This window comes from Eurosta solidaginis, chromosome 1 (assembly GCF_040869045.1).
Source record: "Eurosta solidaginis isolate ZX-2024a chromosome 1, ASM4086904v1, whole genome shotgun sequence".
In the NCBI taxonomy this organism is placed as follows: domain Eukaryota; kingdom Metazoa; phylum Arthropoda; class Insecta; order Diptera; family Tephritidae; genus Eurosta; species Eurosta solidaginis.
The window spans coordinates 19,163,040-19,186,001 of NC_090319.1; the positions used below are offsets into that span (position 1 = coordinate 19,163,040).

The window sequence follows — 22,962 nt, forward strand, 5'->3', positions numbered from 1 at the left end:
AAGTTAAAGAGAAATTACAAAAACTTGGGTCAAAGTCGACTCAAAATGTCTCACCCGTCGCTATGGAATACGCCATAAGACAATATGGATCTAAAACCGATTTTAACTCCCCAGTATTTGAGAGGACGTTAACTTGCTATTGTTTATGAAAAAATAGTTTACTATACTAAAATTTAATGATTTATTAAAATTTAAAAAAGGCGTGAGTACCAGTACTCGTGAAGTTCGATATGTGCAGAATATTAATATTTTTAAGCTATTTCATCATTATCATTAATTGCCGCTTGACCACTTTAGCGATTTTGGCTGTTCCTTAACAAGTTACGCCAGCTATACCTGCTTCGCGATAACTGACGCCAATTTGGAGCACCAAGGGGGATCAAGTCTTCCTCCTCCTGCCACTATTAACTAAGCGCCTAACTAACTGAACTGACCTGTCCTTGAGAACCGGACATACACTTAATGAGTTCATAGTATTGCCAGAAGTTTGTTTAACGACCATATTGAAAACCCCTATAATAAACCAGGACCTTTGACAAAACAACTCCGTTCTCTTGGCAAATACTAAAAGCTTTGAATAATCTTTTCTACTTACTGCCTTTAAATCTGTGTGTTATGTCATTCCAAATAGTTATGGTCTTACTCTGGTGAGCTAAGAACACGAGCACAAAACATGCTTCATCGTTTCCACAACCGACACGCACTTCCCACAGCCGCTATCACTTACGGGGCATTATTTTAAAATATGTTACGCAAGAAGTCAGTGTATAGGCAGAATACAAAGCAGAGCCTTAAGTATAATTTTTAATGATAAAATTAGCTTTGTTGGTCTAAGAACGTCAGACCTGCACCTGCGCATGACCTACGACACTTTACAGACACGTCTTAGCTTTTTGGCCGATGTTGTTGTTGTTGTTGTTTTAACGATAAAGACACTCCCCGAAGGTTTTGGGGTTGATGGTCCTTTGCCGGATACAGATACGGTACGTTCCGTTAACAGAGCATCATAAAGGTACTAGCCGGACCATCTTGGGACCGATTAATATGACCACATTAAACATTCCGGCCATACCGCCCTTAACCCCCTAGTGCCATGAGGAACTTGGGGTCGCCAGAGCCTCGCCTGCTAAACATATTTGTAACAGGATTCCCCTCGCGTAGGTGAGGTTGGCAATTGGATTGTGGTAGCTTTTAAGCTATAAAGCTTTGTATTGCGCTTATCAAAGCCTTGAATGACCTTGGTCGATCAAGTGCTGGAGGAGGCCAAATTCAATGTCGTCCTATTTGAAGGGGACGTATACGGTACAAGCTTCGAAGGATGCAGCCTTGGCCGCTCTTTTATTCCCATCTTTTTCAATATGTCGGAGCACGCAATATGGATGTATATTTCTCCCTATCCCAATTCTTTCTAGGGATTGCTTATAATCTACCTGACTTTTAGATGTTGATTATTGTCCTCATTGCTGCTTCACTGTCGAGCTACTTTCGTCAGCAGTTTAAGCTATTTTCCTCGAGTGTTTCTAAACCGCTCTGTTGGACGTTGTGGAGCTCGCCCTCACACCATCGCCAAAGTGCCTACCTTAGCGGGGGATGGTATTTCTGGAACATTTTACGCGTAGTTTTTTCTTACGCCTTTCTACACATGTTTAGCGCGGCTATTGCTTGTTTTTTTTTTCCTGAAAAAAAAATTCGGTATGCATTTAGTCTGCGAAGTTTTTTTAACCAAGATGGATGTGTACCCTCACTATTTTAGCAAGTTATCGAAAAATATGGACACAAAATGCCTTCTGTATAAAAAGTGACCAAAAGTTAAGAAGCTTTCCATTTATTAAAATAAATCGGGTTTGAAGAAAGGCTCCCGTTTTATGCATTAGGCTCCAAAATTGAATCTGGTACCACGTGTAGGAACTGGATGTCAAATGATAGAAGTGGTCATACATTTATTTATATATATTCTTTTAGTTTTTTAACCGTGTATAATTTAGTGTAGCTTTTCTACTCAACTTTCACTTTAATTACGATTTTTGTCAATATAAATTTATTTCTTTAAAATGTTTCCTTTCACGTTCTTATTTGCTTACTTGATTACACAACAACCAACTTTCTGTACGCGCACTATATAACAATAACAGCCGGATATGAGTAATAACAAGAACAACAATCACTATAAGTAATCAAATATATATATATATTCTCAAGGAAGAGCTTGAATGAGCTTGTGTGTGCTTACAAGCAACAACACCATGTACTTATAGTATTTCTAAACTAACTATGTAAAGTATATCGAGTACTTTGTATCTCAAGTTAATTTTTTCAAATTTTTTGTTTTTTTTTTTTTTTAATTTTAATTTTAATTTATATTTGTTGTCTAATTTGTCTAAATTTCTGTGCAACTGTGAAGATTTGCGCTAGTTTCTAAAATCGAAACTTTTTTGCTACCAATATTCATATTTTTTCCCTTTTTATATGCTTTATTACTATTTTCTTAAAATTTTTTTATTAATTAATTATTTTTTTTTTCATTTCACTTTGATTTATTCATATAGTATATGTTTGAATTCAAACTCAATTAATTTCCATTACTTAATATGTTTACCGCTTAATTTTCTCCGTTTTCTGAACGTCTGTTACGTGGGAATACTGAGGACGGACTGGACGAATTGTTGAGTGTTAGCTTCTAAATATGAATTCACTTTCACTGAGCTGGTAATAGTTAGCGTAATTCACCACACTCACTTAATTATGAAGAGTAAAGTTGCATGCAATTTGCTTGAGTGAGTTAAACTATGTTTTATTTAGAAAGTGAATCTCTTCGAGTTGTAAAGGATTCGGAATCTATACATATGTATTAGGGTGGGTCAGGAAAAAAAGTTCCACTGCGCATACCAAAAAAAACTAGTTTTAGAGCCTGCGAAATTTAATTTTTTTACTTTTTTCGACTTTGATTTTTAAGGTTTTTTTCACCACCTACTAAATAATTTTCATTTGATTGTAAAATTTTCATGAATATCCTGTCCGACCCAAAAATGTCCGCTAAAAACTTTGTCGATAACAATATTTTTAAAAATACAGGGTATAAATATGAAAATTTTTTTATTAGTTCATGAAAAAAAACTTTGAAATCAAAGTCGAAAAAAGTTAAAAAAACAAAATTTCGCAGGCTCGAAAATTATTTTTTTGGGTATGCGTAGTGCAACTTTTTTTCCTGAGCCCAAATCCTATCGAAAAATCGATGGCGCGAAATCGGTTAACTGATATAAGCCAACATGTGGTGCGGGGTTATTATTATAAATAAAACTGTATAAATGAAGCTGCTACATTAGTACCTCGAAATCGGTTTTGATATTACTTGGCATTCGTATCCACCAACAAAACCCTTCGTTAAAGCATTTAAGGAATGTATTTTCATCATAAAATCTTAAGAGAATATTGAGAAAGATCTTAGCCGTGCCACTTGTTTGGATTATTAAAATTTAAGTCAAGAAAATTGCTCGAACTTTTCTTTACATTGATTTTTCGTCACATATGTACATACCATAAGCAGTTATATATGTATGTATGTGACGGTGTGCAGGGAAAAACTCTTCTCCACTGTAGGACTTTATGGGGCCACGAAATCAGTGGACATGTACACGGTACTGAGAAGGGTATTATCACATCCGCTTTGGACTCTGGTTATCATCTAACTACTCAGGCGGTTCGACAAGGGACCCATAGAAATTCCGGCGTATGCATATGACGTTGCAGTTGTGTGTGTGGGGGGTTGCAATGTGTCGAATATACTGTCTCACAACCTTACACTAACAAAGTTACTATTATCTTCAAAAAAAGAGTACTGTAGGCTTATGATGGGTATTCTGATTGAACACTGCTTTTCAATTAGGCCTCGTCGATGATAGCAGGTTTAGAAAATGTGGATTGGAGGAGTAAACGATCGAGCATGCTTTGTGCTCGTGTCCTGCGCTCGCCAAGCTAAGATTCCAGCTATAAGGAAAGGCAAGTAGCATAGGCCCTAAAAAGTATCTGATATTTTCCAAGATGACGGTGTTATATTATAACACAACAACTGGTTTTTGATATGATTTTACACACCAAGGGTATGTGAGACATAACCTTCCAACCCTGCATTTGCGTTAACACCTTTCATGCTTGGTTGATGTTATTCTAACAGTGCTTCGTCCCATACAATAGGTGCGACAACTCACAAATTTCCATCATCTAACGGGAGTTCGTGGGTGGACCAGATAAAAGGGGTTGTTAGAGGCATTGGTTCCAGATTGCATTTGAAGGGACACATTACAAGCAGGACATACATTAGGCATGTTGAGGTTGATTCTGGATAGGTAAGAGTTTAACCTATTACAGTATCCAGATCGAAGCTGAGCTAATGTGACGCGAAGCAACCCGGAAGCAACCTTGCTAACTTCTACTGTGAGTTCAGGGTATTTGCCTTTAAGAACGGAGCTGACCGGAAAATTCCTGGCATATACGTCCGCACCTTTTCGCGGATATCACTGAGGACCTTAGTATGCTCTTCTTATATATACAGCTGAGTTCTTAGGTTCTGTATTTCCTCTTAATGCTTAAGTCTCTCGGAGGCGGGATCCCTTTAATTAGATGTCTGTTGGGATGCCCAGGTTTCTGGTTATGTAATAAAAACTGTTTGTTCAGCATTTTATTTCACTCCCTTATGGGGAGTACTCTCGCCTCACTGTGTATGTTCCAGGGACACAAGAAGCCAACCTATGACATTTCTGATACCGGTGTTTTGACAGGTCTGCAGTTTCTTCCAATGTGTATCGCTTAGGCTCCGCGACCATGTTGAAGACGAGGGCGGCCAACTGCTTTGTAAGTGGTGATAAACGTTTCTTTATCTTATCCCCAAGTGCAGCCAACAGGAGTTGTGAAGATTTTATTACGGCTCCACACTTTAGGAACAATTGCGGATGCATGCTCACCAAAATGCAGATGCTGATCGAACATCACACTTAGTATTTTTTGTTGTAGGACAGTTGGGAGGGTGCTGATTGGTTGATCATTTACAACTCTTGCCTTCCTTTAATCTCATCCAATCTGATTGTAACGTGTATCGTTTATGTTGTGAGAGCATCCTGCATTAAACCGTCTTAGTTCGACTAAGCCCACGTACCATCGTAAGTAAATTGTTCACCGTAACAAAATGTTTCGAAGTAACAGCTCACTTCCCGACACAAATTTAAATAGATGAACCCTAAATACTAAAGAGAGTTCTGTATTTCTCTTAATATCTTTTCAGTCTATTGCACTGCGCCGAATCCAACACTTTGTCAAATTTCAAAATAATAATAACTAAACCATATCTACCGCCCATCCAGCTGATTTGGTGATTTAATATTTTCACAGTTATGACGGCACTTTTACTTTCATTTCATTTTGCTCTTGCTGTATTTTTGTTTGAGGGCCAATATATATTTAACCCAATATCAAAGGCAAGTTCAACCAACGGTCAATTGCCCAATTTTATTGGCGAACTATAAACACTGTGTCGAATATGAAAATGAAAACTAAGTTACATAAAAGAAGAAGAAGCATACATAGAAGTCTTGAAAGTGGATGAGCAATTGAATGGTTTAACGACCAAAATTAAAGGGAACGACTTAAAATCGTTAAAGAGTGACCTTAAATACCCACTACCCCACCAAAGAAAAGTTGATTGCTTCCACGCAATTTCGAGCTATGGAAAGTGCAAAAACAAAGTAAATAGAACAATAAAACCTTGAAGTGGAACTGAGCGACAAAGAGAGTTAGTGTGTCAATTCGTACATAGTACACACAGTACATACTTACATATTATTTACGAGAGATGTTTCGAATATCATAATTTTGATATTTGGCAAAAAAAAAATGGATGCATTGATAGTCCTGGAGTGGATCTTCCTCCTGGTAACGCTTTAGCGACGAATTCGAGCGGCGACATTTTCCTCTCCCGCTTTGATTCAGGGCCAAGTTTGTCAAGGATTGGGGGACAATCTTTAGCCCAAAACCAACCACACGTGTCAAAGAGTCACACTCTGCATAAGGTACACATGCTTTTTTTATCGAATATGCCGGATTTTTGGTCAACTCGATAAAACCAGTTCTTGCGAGTGGCCTACAGATACCTGATGCCCTCTGGTTGCAATTAGTCCTATTAGGATATTGGGGGCTGTGCTCTATGTTGGTGAGTACATTTATGAGTATAATTACAAATTAATATAACAAAACTTGAACTAAACAACTCTCAAAAGATAAGGTCGATTCCGACCTTTTAGCTAAGGAAAGTGACTACTCGTGGCCGCAAAGACCTCAAGTAGTGTTTCTCCTCCCAATAATCGCCCAAAAAATTTGGCGCCTTGAAAATGCCTTCAGGCGAACCTTCACCTCGCCAAGGCAGCAACAGACGTCCTATGCAAGTTATTCATTCAAGAAACGTAAATCGCCTAAACAGTACTGATGGTAAATTAATCTATGCCACCAGCTCTCGCCTACGGGCGGAAATGCGTTAAAGCAAGAAACTAACGTTTTCTCCACTTTTACAGGTCATTATGACTGATTCGGTATCAGTGTGTTTGCAAGAAATGAACAAGAGATTGTCCTGGCCTCCGCAACTGAATCAAAAGCCCTCATCGAGTACCGTCAGCAAAGTTCTCTGCCATGTATCCTCTGTTTTGATTTCAAAATTTGTCAATTTCCTGAGAACAGGCTAGCTTTTAGAACTCCTAGGACACCAAGCTATGAATCCCTCTGCTTTATCATTGAATTAGCCTGATATAGCCCACAGCAATCCAAAAGTACGGCAAAGAAGCTTGAGAAGGAAGCTGAACAGCTCTACTCAGACACTGAAACAACTTTCCTTTTCCCAACCAAGGATACTTATACAACGTGATATGTGTTAATGGAACTAAAGGCTTGGACAGCTGAGATGGCAAGCTGGGGAATAGTTTAATAGTGCTCTTACATGATCTTTCAACAGCGGAGACCCCAAAAGGTACTCTCTAGAGTTAACATAAATGTAATTGTCACTCTGAATAAATACAGCCCTGTGCGCTTTTATTGGTATATCAGGAGCATTTGGAAAGATTATAAGCCTATGATTATCTGCTATCCATGCTAGGGAAAAGAAAAATTTGTCTGAAGCTAACTAGGGGAAGCTCTTGTACACCCTAGTTATCGATGATCTCCTTCAGTTACCGAAAACCAATGGATTTGACATAGAGGGCATACAGATGACTATGAGTAATTAAATTCGTTAACAGTTCCCAACAAGATTTTCTCGCGATATGTAATCCTAAGAAGAGCGAAGCATTTGATAAACCAATCTGCTTAAGTTCACTGCACTTCATATGTTCCTATAAGATCCCAATTAGTAGAAAATTGTCCAAGTGTACTTCTGTTGAAATACAATGAGGTGAGCATGAAGGCCAAGCCGGGCATTTCCATAGCACTAATAGCACCCAGTGCTTAAATATGTCAGCAAGCTCTTAGAATAGCTCAACCTAGCCGGGACGGTTGAGTAAGCCTTCTTATAATGAAAATGATATTTGTTAATGAGAAGAACGTTCACCATGAAAAAACCACTGACTCGAAGGTTTTTTTGAGGTATGAAATTTGCGAATTGAGAATCCTACTACGGTTTCGGTAAGATCACTTTCGTAACATCTCTACACAAACTCACAACATTTAATGTTGGCATAGTGAGTCACTTGCAGGAGCACTTTTTTACTGTCAAATTTTTGTTGTTTGCTTTGTTGTACACAAATTTTCGTCACGCAAGAGACACCGTAAACGCGTATTCCTGCATATTTTCATACGCAAGAGCTACATTATGACGAAATCAAATTGTTGGTGGCAGTCAAATTTTGGGTATATATTGATTTTTCTTAAATTATTTGAAATATCTAGAAGTTCTTTTTACGGCAAAGTTGAATTTGAAGCGAAATATGCACATAAGAGGATATTACATTACATGGAAATAACCAAAGTCAAAAAAGTCCCCCATCCCCTTTTCGCTTCCGGTTTATAGTATACGTTTAGTATGACGAGGCTGGCTGTTACAATGACATTTCAAGACAATTTGCTGTCCGTTATTGGTAGCTGCTTTTGTTAAAGACTTGCCGGATATGAATCCGAAAAGCTACAGCAGTGCGGGCGCAATAGGCGAGAATAATTTGTGTCATCCCTCGAAGCTTTGGGTCGACGTATTTTTCCTCCATAATGTGTCTAGATTTTAAGGCATCCTCGAACCTTCGGCATTTTATCGATACCCTTTTGATAATAAATCGATATTTTATCGAAAATTGTTTATATAACAAATCGATAACTTTTTGTTAACAAATCGATATATTTTCCATTACAAATCAATATTTTTTCCCAACAAATTATTTTTTTCGATACCAATTCAATATATATTTTTGATAACAAATCGATATCAAAATCGATTTCAGATCGATCCTTTTCGATATTTTTACGATAACAATTCTATAACAAGTCGAAATACTTTCGATAACACGTACATAACATTTTTATAACGGATCGACTTGTAATCGAAAATATATCGGCAACTCGTCGAGAACATTTGTTATTGATAACAAACCGGTCGACGAGTTGAAAGTGGTTTGAAAAATCCTTACGCAATAAATCAGACTAAACGATCTTAGTGATGATGAGAAAAGATTTGAATATAAAAATTAATCACTGAAAAAGACCGAAAAAAATCAAAAACAAACTTATCTTACTGAGAAAGTCTTTTTTGATCTTGGATATACGTGACAAACCAAATTGCTTTTTCTGGTTAAGCGTTAAATGCAATTCTGGCTTGTAAAGCTCATTATAGTATCGCCTGCGGCAATCGCCGTCGGCATCACGGACAGAGCCATATATCTTTTGGAGAAGTTTTCTAGCGCATTTCATGATTCCGAGCCCTACATCAGCACAGGTATGACGGGAGGTTTACTTTTCAATTGCCTACTCAGTCCAAATAAGCATGGATCTCTGGTGAACGTACAACAAGGTAGGGAGCGTGTGTATTATTATTAACCTTTATTCCCTGCAGATTTCAAGTTTTGAATGGTAAGCCTCATGATTGAATGAAATAAAAGTTATATAAGGAGTGGGTTTTTGCCATGGCCCAAACAAACACAAATACGAATCACTTTGACGCATAAATACCACTTTTCATGGTTTTATCATTTGCGCGCAGGCCATATCACGACACTCGGTGGGCAAATTCCACGCAGGCCGACTATTGTTAACTCAACTATGCACCTGTTGTTAAACATTGCTCCATCTGCTTTATTATGTCCTTAATGTAGCCTTTATATATCTTTCATGAAAATGAAATGGTATGTTAATTTTTTCACGAATCTCAAAATTCTAAGTCCTTAAAGGAAAAGATATACCCCGAACTGATCAGGAAGAAGAGCTGAGTTGGTTTAGCCATATCCGTCTGTCTGAATGTACGCAAACTAGTCCTCAATCTTTGAGATATCTTGATAAAATTTGTTGAGCGGGTATATTTAAGTGTCCGATTAGATATTTGTCGTAACCGGCCGGATCGGACCACTCTAGCGTATATCCACCATACAACCAATTTTTCATAAAAGAGAATTTTTATCATATCTTCCTTAATTTATTATGTTGAAGCTTCAAACTTCACCATATGCTTTCGTATATTGCACATATTGTTGCCTAAAAAAATTAATGAGATCGGTCGTATATATGGCATATATTCCCCACAACCGATTGTTCAGATAAGAAGCTTTTAGTAATTGCTGCCCCATTTTAGCAGCTAGAAACTTCAAATTTCGTCGAATGTTTACGTATAGGGCAGTCATTGTTGTCTGAAAAATTTAAAGAGATCGGTCGTATATATAGCATAGGTCTCCTACAACCGATTTTTCAGATAAGAAACTTTTCGCAATTTCTACATCATTTAACGGCTAGAAGCTTCAAATTTCATCAAATGCTTACGCGTACGTCATATGTTGTTGAGATAAGTGATTCATGGTCATAGTTTTTTCATTGCAGACCACAAAAAATGCGAAACTTTGCATCCTCACACAAAGTACCTACCTTTTTTTTATTTTATATTTATCTTACAAATCGCTTAGGTATGTACATATCTTCACTATATATATCATATCTTATTGAGCCGAATATTTCGATATTACGAATGGGATAAGATTTTTATTTAACCCCATTCATGAAAGATATGAAGACTTCTGCACAGCTGAAAACAGTCCCGTCTTTACTTGTTTTGCTCATAAATTGTTGGCCAATTAAGTTTTTTTTTATCTCATGGATTATTCACACAGATTTCGTATGCAGCTTTGAGGTTCTTGTTGAATTTATGTATGTATGCAGTCATTCCGTGGTTTATGTATGCAGTGTTTTATATTATGGGAGGTTCAAATAACCAACAACTTGTTTTTGACATAATAAAAACTTAAAGTGTAGTAGATGTCATTTTTAGGATTTTTTTTTTAATTTATTTATGTAACATTTTTGATGTTGTTGTACGCGTATAAGGTACACTTACATATGGGCATAGATGTGTATGTATTTATGAAAATGTTGTAAATTACAAAATTCAAATGGTGTATTCAAAAATGTAAGATCCAGCTTTTCTACGATGAAGCTAAAATTGTTTGAATCCATGCCAGATATGTTGCCACATTCACGTAAACACCTGGAATGCCACCCTGACCACAGCCAATGCCCCACGCCACTAAGCCAACCACATACCAAATATTATTGTTCTGACAGACCAACGGTGAGCCGCCATCACCCTGTGAAAGACAATTAATTACAGTTTATGCTTTTTAGAAGAATTTAACAAAATAGAAATAACTGAGATGTAATTGAAAACATACATAGAAAATGTTATAATGTATATCCTTCTCACTCTTCTGCTTCTATCTCTCCCAATTTTTTTCACATTCCTTTTCCCTTTCGTCTCGGCCTACGTTTCCATTTACTTTTTCTCTTAAACTTACTATACCTATAAGGCTTTTGCTCCTTTTTTTCTCTTCTTGTTCATCTTCAACTTCTTTTCCTATGTACTTATTTTTCTTGGAGCAGTGCTTCGCCCGCCACAATAGGTGCGACCCTTAGAAAAAGATATGGGGTTTAGAGGCTTTGGTTCTACATTGCATTTGAAAAATCTTAAAATTATATGCTTGTCATGGGGGTTTCAATCTTCTCTTTCTTTTAGTCTTACTCTTACTCTACTTTTTTATTTCTCTTAGTCTTGCTCTTGCCTTCACTTTTAATATTGTAACGAATTTCAATTCCTCTTATTCCTCTTATCTGCAACCTTCTACTAACGTTCGAATCACTAAACTGTTGAATAAATAACTCCACTATTCAGTAATGCAAAATGGCCTTTATTAAACTACTTGAAAATAAAACTTATACTTCGCAACTGATAGCTTGCTTAAATCAAACTGATTGTCATGCCTCTACACGTGTATAGCTTCTCATATGCGCGTGTATATGTGAGTGACACTTCGACAGATAATGGCCTACTTTTGGGAGCATCTCAGATAAGATATATGCATGTGTTTGTGCGTCTGTTCTCAGCTGCGTGTACGTACATATGTGTAGCCATAATGATTGATTCGTTTATGTAGAGTGACTGCCTTCTTTATTGTTGTGGTGGCTTCATTTGCTTAGCATCAGACTAGTGATGTATCACTTAGTGTCACTAATATTCGTCACAATATCTTCCTCTTACTTATGTCATTACACTTACTCTTTCTCTTAGTATTTCTCTTAATTTAAGTCTTACTTTTAGTATAACTATTACTTTTACTCTTATTTTAACTCTTAACACTTTCCGACTTTTCTCCTGATCTTAACTTTAATTTTAATCTCTTTCTTAAAATTCCTACTTTCTTCCTTTTACACTTACTTACACTTACTCTTCCTCTTTGTCTCTTTCATGATGCTCTTTTTAGTTTTAATATTACTTTTACATATAAACTAACACATTAATGCATATATTCTTCTGTTATGTATTCTTATTATATGCACTACGCGAAATGGCCATGACCGACAATGTTGATCAAATAGGCACTTAGTGAGCATGCCCTATTACACTTACTCTTAATATAACCCTTACTGTAAACCTTACTTATTTATTACTTTACTGATAGTTTCACCGTGACTCTTGCTCTTACACTTCTTTTTCGCTCTACTTTTACACTTACTCTTACCTTTACACTTCTTTTTCGCCTTACTCTTACTCTTACTTTTGCTCTTACTCTTACTCTCACTTTTACTCTTATTCTTACTCTTACCATTGCTCTTACTTTTACACTTCTTTTTCGCCTTACTCTTACTTTTGCTCTTATTCTTACTCTTACTCTTACTTTTACCTTTACTCTTACTCTTACCATTACACTTACTATTTCTCTTACTGCTACTTCTACTGTAACCTTTACTCTTACTTGTGCACTTACTCCTTCTCTTAGCTTACATTACTCTTACTCGTACTCATGCTATTACTCTTACTTCTTCTCATATTCGTACTCCTACTCAAACCCTTACCCCTACTCTTACTCGTAGTCTAAATCTTAACCTTACTCTTACTCTTGCTCGTACTCTTACTCTATTCCTACTCCTACTCTAACTCTTACTCTCACTCCAGTTCTTACTATTACTATTACTCTTATTCTTGCCGCCACTCGTTATTTTCTTCCTGGTCTCTCCCACTTTTTCTTAGTATTTCAATTTCTCTTTCTCGTCCCTTTCTTTTTCTTATTTTTTGCCTTTCTTCCTCTCTCTCCCTTTCCTGCCCTATCATTCCCTATCCACCTCTCTCCCATCTTCTCTCCAACCGTCAACCCCTTATTCCTTTAAAAGATTTGTTTTACGGCAGTTTTCACTTACCGTGCACGCATCTTTACCCGCTTCACCACCAGCGCAAATAAAACTGCTACTATCCAATTGAAAAGGTTGCCCAAGCCGTGTAGCACGCAACTGCGTTTGACAGGCCGCATTCGTAATGAGCGGAACATCCACTTTACGCTCTACAGCTTGATAGGCACCAGTCGGACCAAAATCATTCTTACCCCAGCCAGCGACATAACATGTTTGACCTACAAATGTGGTGGTCGGCAAGCAGACGGTGCCCACAGTGGACTTTGTGGCAAGTGAAACAGCTGAAGCCAAACGTACGATGGCAACATCATTTTGTAAGTTTGCTGAATTGAAATTAGGATGAATGTAAACACTCGCGATTAGTACATCTTGTGCTGGTATCGGCTCTGAAGTGCCTGCAGCATCCCACTCGCCAACGCGTACCTTGAATGATGAAGTGCTGCAAATAGACAGGATACGTAAAAGTTGGCGAATCAAAAGCTAGGAACTTCCTAATGTTTGTACAATAGAAAATCTTCTTACGAAATATTGAAAACTTTATGTGCAGCTGTGAGCACATGTTGGGCAGTGATTAATGCGCCAGCACCCAAATACACTTCGGCATTGGTGAGTAGTGCTGCAACCCATGGATATTCGCCAAATTGCGCTTGTCCAGCAGCAGCTGGTGTACTGCCAGGTGGTGGTGGATAACGTCGACCACACTGATATGAGCCAGGTTGACAACAAAGTATAAGACCAAAGTTACAGCTAACACTTGGGTTAGTTGGCGTGAGGGTTGGCTGAAAATTGTACATGGCAATTTTTTATTTAAAAAAATCGGACAGTACTTTTGCCTCTTACATTATTAACAATGCGTATGTCGATTTGTCCGCTACCATCAGTTGGCTGTGTAGATGTTGGGTTTGAACATGATCCGGGCGGCACACAAATGCAATAGGATGTTGTAATTGATCCTCCGGCGCCTAATGGTGGCACGGTACCGATAACTAACTGACGTGTCTGAACTGTAAGTAATATTAGTTGAAACAGAGATCATTATTATGTATAATAGTAGTTTTAATAAGAATAATAACAATAATAATAATATTATAAATAATAGGGTGGGTCGATTTGTATGGACAAAAGTTAACCGATATCGCGCCATTGATTTCTCGATAAGATTTGGGCTAAGGAAAAAAGTTCCACTACCCATACCCAAAAACATAATTTTCGAGCCTGCGGAATTTCATTTTTTTTTTACTCTTTTTCGACTTTGTTTTTTAAGTTTTTTTTTAGGACCTACTAAAAAAATTTCATTTGATATTTTTTTTTTTTTTTCAAAAACTGTTATCTCCAACGTTTTTAGCGGACATTATACCTGAAAATTTGTTTAGTAGGTCATGAAAAAAATTTTAAAAATCAAAGTCGGAAAGAAGTCAAAAAAATTAAATTTCGCAGGCTCGAAAATTATTTTTTTGGGTATGCGTAGTGGAACTGAGCCCAAATCCTGTCGAGAAATCGATGGCGCGATATCGTTTAATAAATCGACCCAGTCTAGTAAATAACCCGGCCCTTACGCACGCCTCCTGACACAACGATAAATAGCATGCATTGAATATGGAGGGAGACTTCCTCACCGACACCGAAGTTACAAGTGCGGAGAGAAACAGCGTGCCACCAACCTAGGCCGACTGTGTACTTGGTCACGCTGGATATGAAAAATGTTTTCAAACCGTGACGTGGGAGATCATGCCCGACGCGCTAAACGTTTTTTCCTATTAGTTGCTATATTAAAGCACTATCTTAAAGATTGCTGGCAGTGACGTTGCTACCGTAATTACAGCACTGAAATGCGAGCTGGCACAACTTAAATTAAATCAAGTAATGCGCAGTGTAAATAGATGAATGAACGATCATGGACTTCAGCTTGCGATAGTGAAATCTGAGATGGCGATTCTCATGAAGAGACAAATGCCCACCATAATCAATATGATGGTTGGGGACCAGCAAGTAGGGACATGATGCTGCATGAAATACCTTGGGCTGAGGCCAAATATCAACGTAACCTTCTAAGAACAGTTTCAAGGGGCTTGCGAGAAGACCGCGTTGACCATAGTGTGCTCAAATTGATTAATGGCAAACATAAGCAGGCCAAGGCAATGCATAAAAAATTTGCTTGCATTCCCTATGAATTCTGTAAATTTTTACAGTGAAGAAATTCGGACGCATACATTGAAATTCCGGAAGTTTCGCGCAGCTATTCCCTCGGTCCAATACAGAGAGTCGCTACGAATATCTTTCTACTACAGTAGTGCAATTCATTTACATTTTTAACTATATTCGTCATCGGTATGTAAACAATCGATATAACAATTTTTGGCTTTCAATAACCAATCTTATCGATATTCGTAAATTTTTGATCAGTCACTAAATAATAGAAGAATATTCAATTTTTTTTTCTGGCATAGGTTGTAAAGTTACTTTTTTTCCATTTGATTTCATTGAAATTGTCAATTCGGAGCAATGCTAAAACTGAGTTACTGAATACATAATTGATAGCACATGTGAAAAATCGTTAATTAAAATTTTGCAAATTGCATCATTAAAAGTTAGTGAATTTGACTTCAATAGAGGAATTCACTTACTTTTTTCACGATTTTTGTGATCGATATATTCGGGAATCGATAACTATAACGACTTTGAAACTAAATAACCACTTTTTATCGATATTTATTAAATTGTGACCAGCAATTTTCGTTACATTCTAGAAGACAGTTTTAAGATTGTCAACGAAACTAGCTTGAAATTAATTGTTCTTTCATTTGAACTTATAATAATGGTCACCGCGTTAGCCATGTTAAAGCTGAGTAAGTGCAAAAGCACTATCGTTATCGTCATTGAAAAATCATTATTTAAAATCTTGACAGACGTATCGTTAAAAGTTAGTGAATTCCACTACTAGACTATCTTGTGCGTTTTTATACTCAGCGTGCTTTGCACACAGAGTATATTAACTTTGATTGGATAACGGTTGGTTGTATAACAGTTTTAAAGGAATCGAGATAGATATAGACTTCCATATATCAAAATCATCAGTATCGAAAAAAAATTTTATTGAACCATGTCCGTCCGTCCGCCCGTTAACACGATAACTTGAGTAAATATTGAGATATCTTCACCAAGTTTGGTACACGAACTTATCTGGACCCAGAATAGATTGTTATTGAAAATGAGCGAAATCGGATGAGAACCACGCCCACTTTTTGTATATATAAAATTTTGGAAACACACAAAACACATGATTATTTAGTAAATAATACACCTAGAATGTTGAAATTTGACATGTGGACCGATATTGATAAAAATTTGAAAAAAAATTTTAAAATGGGCGTGGCACCGCCCACTTGTGATAAAATTAATTTTACAAATATTATTAATCATAAATCACAAATCGTTAAACCTATCGTAACAAAATTCGGCAGAGAGGTTGCCTTTACTATAAGGAATGCTTTGAAGAAAAATTAACGAAATCGGTTAAGGACTACGCCCACTTTTATATAAAAGATTTTTAAAAGGGTCGTGGACGAATAAAATAAACCATAGCTTTGCAAAAAAGAGCTTTATATCAATGGTATTTCACTTCCCAAGTAAATTTATAACAATAAGTAGGAAAAACTTCAAATTTTTAAAAATGGGCGTGGCACCGCGCCTTTTATGACTAAGCAATTTTCTATGTTTCGGGAGCCATAACTCGAACAAAAATTAACGCATCGTAAAAAAATTGGGTACACACCTTTTCCCTTTAGCAGGAAATATTTCTAGAGAAAATGGGCGAGATCGGTTAAAATATTTTTTAAAAGGGTCGTAGACGAAAACAATAAGCAATATCTTAGCGAAAAAGAGCTTTATATTAATAGAACTTTACTTTCTAAATTGAATTTTAACAATAAATTGGAAAACACTAAAGTTTTTGAAAATGGGTGCGGCACCGCCCCTTTTATGACTAAACAATATTCTATATTTCGAGAGCCATAACTCGAAGAAAAATAACACATCGTAATGAAATTGTGTACACATATTTTCCTTATAGCAGAAAATATTTCTAGTAAAAATGGACGGGATCGGTTGAAGACCACGCCCACTTTTATATAAAACAAATTTAAAAGGGTCGTAGACTAGAATAATAAGCTATAACTTAGCAAAAAATAGTTTTGAATCAATGATATTTCACTTATCAAATTTTATTGTAAGAGGAAATGGGGAGACATTTTTTTTTTTAAACGGGCGGTGCCTTGTGTTATGTAGAAAAGTAATTTTTCTGAAATGAAATGTACAAATGAAGCTCACGCTGGGTATATAACGTTCGGTTACACCCGAACTTAGCCTTCCTTGTTTGTTTTTTTTTAATTTTAGATACATGTTCTTTCGAAAAAAACTTTTTGCATCGAATATTATGCATTTTTTCTTAAACTTTTGAATTTTAATAAAAATAAATTGTTATAAATATTTTTATTTATGACAAAAAAATTATTATTAATAAAAAATAAATGGTTACCTATTGAAAAAAATACTTTCCGCTCCCATCAATGATGAAGCACAAACCGTTCTTGAATTGAGAACGAAAACTGTGAAATCGGCCACAAGTTCTCGAAGCGTGTGAACAAATAATCTTATTTCAAGTACAAATAGTGCTTGAAATGAGCACAGCACGTTCATACATCAATACCAAACTGGTCATAAAATACGAACGGTGTGCTTGGAAAACTGTTCTTAAAACAAGCCCTTCGGTCAGGTGTGAAGAAAAAGCGTACTTAACAGACTTCAAAGTCAAAGAATTTTCTTCATTTTGAACTTGTTTCGTTCGTTTTAGAACTATTTTTTCTCTCAGCGTACTCATAGATGTTGCAAATAAAGTTTTGGAAAAATTTTAATTTTTTTTTTAGTTTTCTTCTACTTTTTGTAAATTACACAGGCCGACAAAATTTAACCAACATTCAGACCCAGAAAACATACTATATATTTCCGAAGGTTTATGATGCGCTGAATCCAAATCTGGCCTCAGAATTGCACTATCAGCTCTGGATATCCTAACAAAAAATTGCAAAAAACACCGTTTTTGACCATATTTTAGGTTGTGTAGGCTTGCAGATGTTTTCTTTCTCCAAAATTAAAAGATGGCATCTTTAAACACAAGTCTTCTTCTTCTTTCAAATGGCGTTGAGTTTGTTCAAATATCATTTTTTTTCACTGAGATATCACATTGTGAAATTTTTATATGAGTTAATCGGGGATTACCCGTATTGCTTTAAATGTATGAAAACATTTATTTGAAACAATTTTTAATTTTATAATTTATTTAATAATTTGGGAAAAATTTAAACAACGTGACATCAGGACGGACAAGGCGACAACTGTTTCGATTATACCTTGTAAATCTCTTCAAAGCCTCTTCTTCAGGGAGTGGGATTTGAACCCGCACTCCTACGATAGTTGAAAGTGTTACAAAAGCATTCAGCCTCGTCATGCCCAAGTTGTTGTAAAGTTTTTCCAATTGCCTTCTCTGCATATTTAATCTTTTACACACTGCATACTTCGTATGTAATTATGTGCTAAAGTTATGCTTGATGGTAAGGCGGCTTTCAAAGAAAACGTCCTGGTGTCACGTTGTTTAAATTTTTCCCATATTATTAAATAAATTATAAAATTAAAAATTGCTTCAAATAAATGTTTTCATACATTTAAAGCAATACGGGCAATCCCCGACTAACTCATACAAATAGACAAAATTGGTTAGTTCGTTGTAGTTTTATAAATAGAACAAAAAAAACAGCAACAATACCAAGTTTCTTTGAAAACCGCCTTACAACCAAGCACAACTTAACACACAATACATACAAAGTATGCAGTGTGTAAAAGATTAAATATGCAGAGAAGGCAATTGACAAAAACTTTACAAAAACTAAGGCATGACGTGGCTGAATGCGTTTGTAACACTTTCAACTATCGTAGGAGTGCGGGTTGAAATCCCACTCCCGGGAGAAAAGGATTTGAAGAGATTTACAAGGTATAATCGAAACAGCTGTCGCCTTGTCCGTCCTGATATAACGTTGTTTAAATTTTTCCCAAATTATTAAATAAATTGAAATTTTATGTTTATAAATTTTCCTACATCTGAAAATCGATTAAGATAACATAGACATGATATAGTGGATTACTAATTTTCTTGAATTGAGTCTTATTTTTCTTAAAATTTTGTCTCACACCATAAGTGTGAGGATAATTTAGGAACATGAAAATTTTAAAATGCGATATCTCAGCGAAAAAAAATGATATTTAATTTTGGTGAAAGAAAACATCTGCAAGGCTACATAACCTCAAATATGGGCAAAACGATGTTTTATGCACTTTTAGGTTAGGATATCTCAAAACCAGAGCTGATAGAGCAATTTTGAGGCCAGATTTCGATTCATCGGATCAAAATCCTTCGAAAATATATAGTCCGGTTTCTGGGTCTGAGATGCTGTCGGCCTGTTTTATTGAAAGTAATTTATTTTTGATTGTAAGTTGTCAATTTGTAATAAAATCCAAACCATAAAGCAAAATTTACTAAATGTTTTACTCCATTAGGCATTCAAACATAAGATAATTAGGAATTTGTATTTTGTATGGAAGTTTGAGATCAATAAGGGCTTTAATGTTAAAAACTTGACTAATTATTTCATTAACCCCCTGTGTGAAATTGGTATAAAATATACGACTTTTTTTCAAACAAATTTTCTAAGGCCGAAAGATTTTCCAAATTGTATGGTAATACTCTTTTCAGGGTCTGTACTTGAAATTTCAAGCTGCTTATTTTCATGATTCGACTACACAGCATTTTAAATAAACGCGATAAAATTTTCGAAATTTTATAAAAATCACCTGTTGCAGGAGACGCGGCCGTATTACTACCACTGCTGCCACTGTTACCACCGCCAACGGCACCAAAGGTAAATCCTTTAATGTGGCGAGACGTATCTAGTGAGGACAAACCATATGCGCCGAGAATATAATCCGATAAAAATTTTACAAAGCACAACAGGTAGACAAGGCGGAAAGAGGCAAAAACGAATTGCATTTTAGTTAATAAAAAAATTTTACAAATATGTGTTAGTAAATGTATACTGCACTAGAAAGTCCTTTAATATATATATGTATGCTTGTATATATGTATATAACACATTTATTCAGCGCACACCAGTTTCCGCTTTTATTTTATTATTCACAACAAAAATCACTTGAAAGCTCTTCACGGTTGTTCTTGCGCTTGCTTTTAACTGAATAATCCACTCGACAAAGCGCTTTGGTCAAATGCTTGCCTTAATTTGATTTACTTAAATTTTATATGGAAATGTCTAATTCCATACCATTTTCAATTTAGAGCAAGCAAATATGAGTGGACACGCAATGCAAAAAAATCACGGTACGGGCAAAAAATTTTATTTATAACTAGTAAAAAAAAAGTTTGTGGAATTGCTCGCACTAAAAATAATAACTTGCATACATATTCAGTAATATGGTAAATTAAAAAAATATTTTCCCCTACATATGTACATACTTAGATATTTTCAATTCGCATACGCATGAACATGTGAAACAGGATGTTCTCATGCGCACTAATGACATACATAAGGTCATAGCGATGACGTAGCAATCAGTGTACAGTGTTCTTCTTTGAATATTAGAGTGCTCAAATATGCAGTAGCGTTTGTATGATGTAGCATCACAGAAACTTGTTTCAACATAAACTCCATAGTAGCGGGGTGACATAAGGTCGCGCAAATACAAAAAACTTCAGCAGAATGGGTTAGACGTTTGACATTTAATATATAGAGGTGCGAAACAAAACAGTTGATCATTTCTGGTAAACAGGAACATTTGAAACTAGATGTTGTGACAATTTCATATGTTCATAGCTTCAGTTGTCTTTTTGGCCATTTGAATTGGTCATAAAGTCAATTATCATTATGGCCGTTGACCGTATGTCACCCCTCCGTTTGTATGATGTTTCATCGCAACCCCGTAATGATTTCTAAATGTCTTCAAGTGAATACAAATAGTCTGGAAATTATCCCCAACTTTCCCGAAATAGTACAGAAAAAATAGTCTTGAAGTTATCCCGAAATAATAAGGAAAGGAGTCCCAAAATGCAGAATAAGTCTTGAAACATTACAGCATACATTGTGAAACAGCCCTAAAATAATCAAGAAATGATCTCGACAAAGTCACGACACAGTTCTAAAATATCCCAGAAAATAATTCTGAAATCATCCTAAAACTTTCCGAAATCTACCCAAAATGATCTCGAAAACAATACGGAAATGATATGAAAAAATCCTGAAGTTATCGCGAAATGGTCCCGAAATAGTATCAATCCGGTTCTAACAACAATCGCGAAGTAATTTCGAAGTGTTCCTAAAATTGTCCCAAAACTGTTTAGAATGGGTATATGTCAAAAGAACTTATATAAATATTTATTGAACTATTTCGTTGGCCCAAGTAGTGGAAATTCTGGAAAGAGACAGGACTTGCATATGATGAATCAAGCAGGAAAGGCGTTGATCGAAGCGCGGGATGCAAAATTTCTGCGAATAATTATTTTATTCCCTGTCAATGACAGAACCCGACAGTCCATCAGAAGAAGTTATGAAGCATTCATTGTATAACTGAAACTCGTTAGATCTGAGCTGTCTGAATTCGCCGCTCTATCGAGGTGGGGATTTCTTCTTTTTTATACTGAGAGAGTAAATTTGTTGTTGAATACTGTGGGAATGCGCTATATTTTATCTACCAACTCGACCATCTCGGCCACAGGATGTTTTTTGTTACCGCACGCTAGAGAATTTGATGTTAAACTCACGAATTTATTCCAATTAGTTCTTTCGGGGTTTCTGTAGCTGTAGAAAGAAATTTTTTTTCCAATAGTAGTCATAAGGTCAATTTTTTGGTTTTAATTACTCCTTTGAAAAGAGAAAAGCATATTCAACTAAACGTCTAACCAATCCTGCAGAATTTTCTGGTTTTCGGCCGATCTTAAATTGGTCATAAGGAAACACGTAAATTCCCCAATTGGTCATAAAGAAATGAAGAGAGAAGAAGGACATAAAGTCAAATGACCTTATGGTCATAAGGAAACACGCAAATTTCCCAAATGGTCATAAAGTAATGAAGACAGAAGAAGGACATAAAGTCAAATGGCCTTATGGCCATTTGAAGTGGTCATGAGGCCAAGTGAAATTATTGCTATCTGAAGTTGGAATAACGTCAATTGACCTTTTGTCCATTGGCCTTTGATGGGCAATGTTTGACAACCCTTAGTAGACTGTACGATTTTTTTCGCCTTCCAGTTTATCTACTTTTAAATCTGGTCGAAAATGATTGACCTTTCTCTTAACCAGCGCTCCGAGACCAAAATAACGCACTGTGCGGAGTATGCTGAGGGATTTTCCCGGCAATCTAAATTAAAGTGCAATTTGAGGTATGTATGAAGGTATGTGCATTTATAAAAGGTAGGCAATTAATTAAATGGAGGTTCATGACACCCACAGGCGCATACAGAGGCACGTTCATGGCTGGTGAGGAATTTAGTTTAAGTGTAAAAAAATTTCAAGTATATACGTATACACATACGTACATATGTACGTACACACAAACATGCCTATGTAGTGTTAACACATTTAAGAATAATAAAAATCTGCATGAAAAAGTGCTTGTGTGACATGTGAAATTATAGTTGGCGCAAATAATTTGATTCTAACAACTTAATGGACTTTAGCAAAAAACAACAATACGAACATACATATGTACATACATAGGGTAAACAGTAAAAATACAACATAGAATGGGAAATTGTATTTATGGGTGAGTAATAATATATGTATGTAGATATGGATCTATGGACCTATGGATATAATAAGCAGAACTTGATTTATTTCGCTTAATTATATTCCAAATATTTGAAAACTGAAAATAGATAATGAGCATGCGCGCAGAACAAAATAAACATAAATACATAGTAGGTTTTATCATTTCCACCTTGGTAAA

The 22,962-nt window shown here is 35.9% G+C and overlaps 2 protein-coding genes across 9 annotated transcripts in view; both read right to left on the bottom strand.

The window, feature by feature from the left end:
- Nucleotides 1-2,636, bottom strand: part of LOC137249929 (serine-rich adhesin for platelets-like) — a 363,239-nt gene extending 360,603 nt beyond the window's left edge. For 5 of the 7 annotated variants that reach the window (XM_067782063.1, XM_067782054.1, XM_067782048.1 and 2 more), the window contains exon 1: nt 596-2,628. The gene's annotated coding sequence lies outside the window, so the exon portion shown is untranslated. Of the gene's footprint in view, nt 1-595 lie in introns of all 7 variants that reach the window. The other 2 variants (XM_067782042.1, XM_067782028.1) reach the window with 2 other exon arrangements.
- Nucleotides 2,637-10,523: 7,887 nt separating this feature from the next.
- LOC137249978 (phenoloxidase-activating factor 2) overlaps nt 10,524-22,962 on the bottom strand; it is a 77,711-nt gene continuing 65,272 nt past the window's right edge. Inside the window, exons 1-5 of one of the 2 annotated variants that reach the window (XM_067782093.1) lie at nt 19,801-20,080; nt 13,741-13,904; nt 13,423-13,679; nt 12,910-13,339; nt 10,524-10,805 (exon numbers count right to left, since the gene is read on the bottom strand). In XM_067782093.1, coding sequence (XP_067638194.1) covers nt 10,644-10,805; nt 12,910-13,339; nt 13,423-13,679; nt 13,741-13,904; nt 19,801-19,996 — 1,209 coding nt within the window. In that variant the 5' untranslated portion in view covers nt 19,997-20,080 and the 3' untranslated portion in view covers nt 10,524-10,643. Of the gene's footprint in view, nt 10,806-12,909; nt 13,340-13,422; nt 13,680-13,740; nt 13,905-19,800; nt 20,081-22,962 lie in introns of those variants that run through there. The other variant, XM_067782102.1, reaches the window with a different exon arrangement.